This window comes from Limanda limanda, chromosome 2 (assembly GCF_963576545.1).
Source record: "Limanda limanda chromosome 2, fLimLim1.1, whole genome shotgun sequence".
Taxonomy (NCBI): Eukaryota; Metazoa; Chordata; class Actinopteri; order Pleuronectiformes; family Pleuronectidae; genus Limanda; species Limanda limanda.
Window position 1 is genome coordinate 744,141 of NC_083637.1, and position 8,360 is coordinate 752,500.

Here is an 8,360-nt window from a genome sequence, read left to right on the forward strand (position 1 = left end):
GAGTCTCAGTTGTTGACTCCTCACAAGTAGAGTTAAGAAAAAACGAGGTTTAAAAAGACAAAACCTTGGAAGTCGGGGGGGGGGGGGGGGGGGGGGCTCGTGTATGACGTCATCAGATCAGGTCAGCAACTGAAAAGAGACAGAAACACGTTAGTATGGAAGCTAACATCTGCTAGCTTCAATGGCTAAAGTGCTAACTCCATTCTAGTTGTGGTTCCAACATGCTCTGCAGCTCTGATGCAACCGGAGGTGACGGGTCGAACCGGTTGAGATGTGGGAGGGAGATGAAGGCTCTGATTGGCCGATCGTACCGTTCATGGGCATCTCGTCGATCTGGGTGGAGTAGTACTGCTCGATGTCTCTCAGGATACGGATGTCGTCGTTCTTTACGAAGTTAATGGCCACACCTTTACGACCATAACGACCAGATCGACCGATCCTGAGTGTCAGAGGTCACACCAGCTCGTTACAGAAAGGCTAATTGAACAAACGAACCCGATACGGATTTCACAAACGTTACTGTTGCTGTGGTGACTGTGGGGTAACGCACCTGTGGATGTAGAGCTCTCTGTTGTTGGGCAGGTCGTAGTTGATGATCAGAGAAACCTGAGGGACGTCTAAACCTCGAGCCCAAACATCCGTGGAGATCAACACGCGACTGAAAAACCAGAGAACACAGTTACACTCGGTCTCCGGCTGTCGACCCACCGAGCCCCTGGTGCTGGGCCACGTTACCTGGCTCCTGATCGGAACTCCTTCATGATGGACTCTCTCTCTTTCTGAGGCATGTCTCCGTGCATCGACGACACGGTGAAGTTGGCCTCTCTCATCTTCTCTGTGAGCCAGTCCACCTGAAACACACACACACACACACACACACACTCTGTCTCAAACTCCCACAAGGCAACACAGCAACACACGACCGACATGTCCGTAACATACAAGTTTATATCAATGCACTTTTATAAAACATGAAAATACATTGAATATTTTGAGTTACAATGTGTCAGATCTTAACCCTCAAGAAGAGTAATGAAATATACATATCCACAGAGAAGTGAGTGTCAGACCTTTCTCTTGGTGTTACAGAAGATGACGGCCTGTGTGATGGTCAGCGTGTCGTACAGATCACACAGAGTGTCGAACTTCCACTCCTCTCTCTCCACGGCCACGAAGAACTGTTTAATCCCCTCGAGAGTCAACTCATCACTGAGGCCGAGCGACACACACACACAGAGAGAGAGAGAGAGAGAAACAGAGGTCAGCTGTCGGTTGTGTGTCTGGAACATCTGCTCCACGGTTTCTGTTCTTACCGTTTGACCAGGATGCGAATGGGGTCGGTCATGAACTTGTTGGTCATCTCCAGGATCTCATGCGGCAGCGTGGCACTGATCAGACACACCTGTGTGGCGGGGGGCAGGTAACGATACACATCGTAGATCTGCTCCTTAAAACCTGAACAGAGAAGGTTCCACCTCCATCAGGTTCTCATAGAAACACTGAAGGTTCTCACTTCCTCTGAGACGAGTTCAACCACCTGCTTCACAATCCCACTCGGCACCAAACCTCATTCAGTTTTCAACACGTTTAGAAAACAGCGGATTAATACAAATGAACAAAGTTTCCCAGAGTTCAGTTCACCTCAGACGAGCTGAACTGAGCCTCACCTTTGTTGAGCATCTCGTCGGCTTCGTCCAGCACCAGCATCTTGATGGCTCTCGTCCTCAGACTCCTGCGACGAATCATATCTGAAGGAAAACAAACATCGGCGTTACACTGGTGACTCGAGTCAGAGACGGACCAATCAGCAGTGAGAACAGAGGCTGACGTCCCAACTCACCAAACACTCGTCCTGGTGTCCCCGCCACCACGTGCTGGCCGTAGTCCAGCTTCCTGATGTCCTCCCCCACGTTGGTTCCTCCGATGCAGGCGTGACACTGGACGTTCATGTAGTCTCCCAGAGCCAGTAGCACCTGGACACCGGAGAGAGAGAGAGAGAGAGAGAGAGCCAATCAGAGACCAGGACACGCCAGCACCACAGCTGCTCAGTCATTACAGTGGGTTGTGTGGGCTACCTTCTGAATCTGTCCGGCCAGCTCTCTGGTTGGAGCGAGGATCAGCGCCTGGGTCTCCCTCACCTGCACACACCAAACGCATCAGCTCAACACTTTAACCAGTTCAGACACAGCAACAAGGTCAAGGGTCAAAGGTCATGCGGGCTCTTTGAAACACAGATGCACCAACACCCTGAGCACCAGAAACACAAGAACCAGAACTAGTTTAGGCAGCAGCTGGTTTCCTGCAGCAGCTTCAGACGACCTGATCATGACTCCAGCTCCTCCGCGGTGAGGATGGAGACGTGTACACACCAGGTTCAAGCCAGAGCAACGACCAGCTGAAATGATGCACAGAGCACAGACACAACACTGACCTGGATGTCCAGACACTGCAGCACAGACACACAGAACGTCGCCGTCTTTCCGGTTCCAGACTGAGACCTGAGCAGATCAGAGAGCAGCTGTTAGAAAACGTTGTGGTTCGGAACAGATGTAAGTTCTGCTCTGAAAGTTCTTACTGAGCGATGACGTCTCTGCCTTTAATGATCTGCTTGATGGCTCGCTGCTGGATGGCAGATGGTTTCTCAAACCCTGAAACACAAACACACACACACGTGGTTCTAACAGAGCACAACTGGAGCGATGTTCACACACATTGAAAAGTGAAATCAGTCATCTGGTGTTAAACAGTCAGTTTACAACCAGACATGTCAAACACATGACCTGATGTTTCTGTTTCCACGGATTACACATCATCAACTAAGAGACCAGAGAGGTAGAGAGAGAGAGAGAGAGAGAGAGAGAGAGAGAGAGAGAGAGAGAGAGAGAGAGAGAGAGAGAGAGAGAGAGAGAGAGAGAGAGAGAGAGAGAGAGAGACAGAGAGGTACAGAGACAGAGAGGTAGAGAGAGAGTGGTAGAGAGAGAGAGAGAGAGGTAGAGTTAGAGACAGAGAGAGAGAGAGAGAGAGGTAGAGTTAGAGACAGAGAGAGAGGTAGAGTTAGAGACAGAGAGGTACAGAGACAGAGAGGTAGAGAGACAGAGAGAGAGAGTTAGAGACAGATAGCGGTCAAGAGAGAGATAGAGGTAAAGAGACAGAGAGAGAGAGAGGTAGAGAGACAGAGAGAGAGAGAGGTAGAGAGAGAGGTAGAGTTAGAGACAGAGAGGTAGAGTTAGAGACAGAGAGGTACAGAGACAGAGAGGTAGAGAGAGAGTAGTAGAGAGAGACAGAGAAAGAGAGTTAGAGACAGATAGCGGTCAAGAGAGAGATAGAGGTAAAGAGACAGAGAGAGAGAGGTAGAGAGACAGAGAGAGGTAAAGAGACAGAGAGAGAGGTAGAGACAGATAGAGGTAGAGAGAGAAGTAGGTAGAGAAACAGAGAAAGAGAGACAGACAGACAAGAAGACAGAGACACCGACCGGTAGCGATACAGACAGGTAGAGACAGAGACAGACAGGTGGAGAGAGAGAGAGACAGGTAGATAGAGACAGACAGGTGGAGAGAGAGAGAGAGACAGGTAGATAGAGACAGACAGGTGGAGAGAGAGAGAGAGAAGAAGATAGAGTGACTTAGAGGTAGATAGACAGACAGACAGATAGATAGAGACACAGACAGGTAGAGAGAGAGAGAGACAGGTAGAGACAGAGACAGACAGGTGGAGAGAGAGAGACAGACAGGTAGAGAGAGAGACAGGTAGAGAGAGACAGACAGGTGGAGAGAGAGAGACAGACAGGTAGAGAGAGAGACAGGTAGAGAGAGACAGACAGGTGGAGAGAGAGAGAGAGAAGAAGATAGAGTGACTTAGAGGTAGATAGACAGACAGACAGATAGATAGATAGACACAGACAGAGAGAGAGAGACATGTAGAGACAGAGACAGACAGGTAGAGAGAGAGAGAGAGAGACAGACAGGTAGAGAGAGAGACAGGTAGATAGAGACAGACAGGTGGAGAGAGAGAGAAGAAGATAGAGTGACTTAGAGGTAGATAGACAGACAAATAGATAGATAGAGACACAGACAGGTAGAGGGAGAGAGAGACAGGTAGAGACAGAGACAGACAGGTGGAGAGAGAGAGAGAGACAGACAGGTAGAGAGAGAGACAGGTAGATAGAGACAGACAGGTGGAGAGAGAGAGAGAAGAAGATAGAGTGACTTAGAGGTAGACAGACAGATAGATAGATATAGACACAGACAGGTAGAGAGAGAGAGAGAGACAGGTAGAGACAGAGACAGACAGGTGGAGAGAGAGAGAGAAGAAGATAGAGTGACTTAGAGGTAGACAGACAGATAGATAGATAGAGACACAGACAGGTAGAGAGAGAGAGAGAGACAGGTAGAGACAGAGACAGACAGGTGGAGAGAGAGAGAGAAGAAGATAGAGTGACTTAGAGGTAGATAGACAGACAGATAGATAGAGACAAAGACAGGTAGAGAGAGAGAGAGACAGGTAGAGACAGAGACAGACAGGTAGAGAGAGAGAGAGAGACAGACAGGTAGAGAGAGAGACAGGTAGATAGAGGCAGACAGGTGGAGAGAGAGAGAGAGAGAGAGAGAGAGAGAGAAGAAGATAGAGTGACTTAGAGGTAGATAGACAGACAGACAGATAGATAGATAGATAGATAGAGACACAGACAGGTAGAGAGAGAGAGACAGGTAGAGACAGAGACAGACAGGTGGAGAGAGAGAGAGAAGATAGAGTGACTTAGAGGTAGATAGACAGACAGACAGATAGATAGATAGATAGATAGATAGAGACACAGACAGGTAGAGAGAGAGAGACAGGTAGAGACAGAGACAGACAGGTGGAGAGAGAGAGAAGAAGATAGAGTGACTTAGAGGTAGATAGACAGACAGACAGATAGATAGAGACACAGACAGGTAGAGAGAGAGAGAGAGAGACAGGTAGAGACAGAGACAGACAGGTGGAGAGAGAGAGAGAAGAAGATAGAGTGACTTAGAGGTAGATAGACAGACAGACAGATAGAGACAAAGACAGGTAGAGAGAGAGAGAGACAGGTAGAGATAGAGACAAAGACAGGTAGAGAGACAGGTAGTCCTCATTGGCCCAATCCCATTTCACACCTATAAAGACACTTGTTGGGATTGAGGGGGGGGGGGGGGGGGCAAGTTCAGACCCTCACTTCAAACTGAGAATGTTCATGGAAATTGAGAGAGACCCTTAAAATGTAATATTTTCTACATTAATAAGGATTTAAAAATTACACAAATTGTAACATCTTGGTTTAGTGTCGTGGTCATTGTAACGATCCATCAAAATCCTGATATTGTTATTGTGATATTATAAGTTTGTCACTTTAGTCTTTGAGATCTCCTCCATGTTATTATTGTGTAAACCGTCTGGTCTGTTTACATCGACTACTGATGGAACAGCTTCTTGAAAGGCTGTGCCTACTGGTAACACTCCCCCCCCCCCCCCCCCAGGATCCGGTTCAAGCGGCAGGCTGGTCCTCGAGGACAGGGGACCGGGGGACCGGGGGACACGGGCCCGGGTCTCCGGTGTCCTCAGCTCGGCTCTCTGTGACTCGGTCTGTGATCGACTCTCCGTCAGTTTAAAAACAGACTCGGGCTCAGATGTGTAAAGTTTATTAAAAAGTCTGATTTGATTATCGATCCGAGCTGATCGTCCACCAGGATGTGCATCGTACGGCTAATGCTAACATGCTAACGTTGGGAGATTCAGATGCAGATTCCTTTATTGTTCCCATAATAAATCTCCCACACTGTGAATGTTTCCATGTGAGAGCCTAAGTTAACCTGATCAATAATAAACCGGATCAGCAGTAAACCTGATCAATAATAAACCTGAATCACTTTAACTTCTTTAAACACATCGCGCTCGTTAGCAGTTAGCTTTAGCATCCTAAGCTAGCTGCGGAGGCCTCGAGGATCCTCGGCCTACCGTAGGCGTAGATGCCGCGGAGAAGGTCCTCCCGCAGGCCCATGGTGTCGAAGGTGGGGGTGACGTCCACCTCCTCGCTGGTCTCGAACTCCACCTTGGTCATGTCCTCGTCCTTCAGGAGCCTCTTCCGGCTCTGAACCCCGACGGCAGCCATGTTCTCCGGCTCTTTACTGCGACTGAACTCTGAGAGAATCCGGGAAACAACGAGACGTCGGCGCTGCGCAGCTTGTGGCTAAATGCTAACACGCTAAGAGAAAGAGCCGCGAGTGTCGCACCTGTGACGTGTACAGTCAGCGACGCACTGCGTGACGACACACGGTTTGCTCCACACACGTGTTCCACCGGGTGGCGCTGCAGCACACACATATACTGTACATGTAAATAGTGTGTGTTATAGTTTTATATGTGGTCTAATTGCTCTAAATATTATATATTTATTTATTTATAGACTAAACCTTTCGGGACCAGTTGATATTCATCATGTTTTCTCTTCTCTTTCTTTTTACTGGTTGTCTCAGAGGAACATGCTCATTAACCAAATAAGGATGGGGGGGGGGGGGGGGGGTGGCGATGCTGCTCACTCAGCATCAACAACCCAACTGATCACATGATCATAAACCTGACCAATAAATATCAAAGCAGCGTTCAATATAAACATTTATTGTTCTTTTTCAATTTCAGTGTCAATGTTAGTGATAATTGAATCAATACCAGAGAAATACTCGTCTGTGATTGGTCCACATCAGAGGAAACAACCAGCTGATCAAAGTCCTGATATCAAAACACGATTCAGAGATTTTAATGAAAAACATCTGAGTTTTTTGGCACTTTTTTTTTCTCTCAAATTAAAATGTGAAGAAAAGATACTGAAGATAAAAACATACAATTATAAAACTGTTACACACACGTGTACATGATGATGAAGAAGAGAAGTAAACAGGATGTCTGCAGCACTATCACAACAAACACAGGATGTGAGGAAGTGGTTGACTGCGATGAAGCGTGCGTCATGTGACCATCAGTCGTCTTTTGATTGGTGGACGTCCAGACTGACGACCTGCAGCTCCGTCAGGTCACTGCTGCTGCTCTGCTGACTGATGACCATCTGAAACACAAACACACACCTGGTGACGCCTCCTCCTGTCTGAAGCCACATCAGTGTCACATCCAGTGTCTTCATGAACTTCCTCACCCCCCCCCCCCCGGAAGCCCCTTCCTGCCTTTGTTTTTTTACGGCTCAGTGAATGTGAACATGTCTTCCTGTACTTCACTTGGAATCTGACATGAACTGAACCCCAGAGAAACTCTGACGCACCTTGTGAAGCCCCATGAGAGGAATTGTGATTAGGGGCCTTCACATAAAATTTGATGTGATTGATTAACGATGGAAGACGCAGGAGAAGATGTCCAGAGAGCTTTTGGTGATAAGACGCTGTGTCATTGTGCTGTAAACAAACATTCTGTGGCGTTCCTCCTGAGTTCACGTCTGGAAACGACTCGAGTCAGGAGGATTCTCACATCTGTACGACAACGTCACTGGATTCTCCAGGAATAAAACTCAAACCTCGACTCACAACTCTCACAATGGACTCTTTAGTCTTTATAGGTCACTGACGTCATCATACACACAAATTCATCATAAGTGAGTAGGGTTGCAAAATTCCGGGAATATTCAAAGTTGGAAACTTTCCATGGGAATTAACGGGAATTAACGGGAATTTTGTGGATAATTTACCTTGTCATATACAGACATAAATATAAAAATTTTGTTGTGTCATAGGCTGATTTGAGTCCTGAGGAAACTTTGGGCACTTGACTATATGCTTCTGCATCGTTGTGTCATTCTTAACATAGGTCTTTGCACAGTATTTGCAGATGTACACAGCCTTTCCTTCTACATTGGATGAGGTGAAATGTCTCCACACATGAGAGAGTGCACGTGGCATTGTTCTGTAGAATAAGATGAGAACAAAGATTGTAAAAAAACACTGATGCAATGCCAGAGATATAAATAGTTAGCCAAACAATTGGAATCGTCTGTAAACATATTTTACAATTGATGGATAAATGAATGGAAATAGTCTAGATGAACAGATGAACAATCCTCAATCAGCATGCTAATATATTTCCCCAGTAATATCATGGAAACTTACCTGACTAGTCCTTCACTCTACAGCAGGCCTCAGTAGCCCTGCTGTAGAGTGAAGCATGCTGGGAGTTATCTGTGCATGTGATGGAAGAATGACCAGTGGAGGGTTGAAACTCAACGTTCCATACATCTTTAACATAGAGTTTTGAATGATGTTTTTATTGCTCAGCGTTTAATTTGCGTAGTTTTTTTTTCTTCAAAATTCCCCACATTCCCGAGCTTAACTTCCCATGGAAAG

The 8,360-nt window shown here is 46.9% G+C and overlaps 2 protein-coding genes across 2 annotated transcripts in view; both read right to left on the reverse strand.

Annotated features, from left to right (window-relative positions):
• Positions 1-84: 84 nt before the first annotated feature.
• Positions 85-6,241, reverse strand: eif4a3 (eukaryotic translation initiation factor 4A3). Its single transcript, XM_061066111.1, has 12 exons — positions 5,974-6,241; positions 2,576-2,648; positions 2,432-2,498; positions 2,076-2,138; positions 1,841-1,973; positions 1,668-1,748; positions 1,314-1,455; positions 1,071-1,209; positions 736-851; positions 551-658; positions 312-439; positions 85-129 (listed from the first exon to the last, which is right to left on the reverse strand). Exons 1-12 carry the CDS (start codon positions 6,125-6,127, stop codon positions 113-115), a joined length of 1,221 nt encoding a protein of 406 aa, XP_060922094.1. The 5' UTR covers positions 6,128-6,241; the 3' UTR covers positions 85-112.
• A 376-nt stretch (positions 6,242-6,617) lies between these two features.
• Positions 6,618-8,360, reverse strand: part of LOC132995822 (serum response factor-like) — a 5,510-nt gene continuing 3,767 nt past the window's right edge. The window contains exon 8 of the mRNA XM_061066034.1: positions 6,618-7,078. Within this exon, the coding sequence (XP_060922017.1) occupies positions 6,992-7,078 (87 nt within the window). The 3' untranslated portion in view covers positions 6,618-6,991. The remainder of the gene's footprint in view (positions 7,079-8,360) is intronic.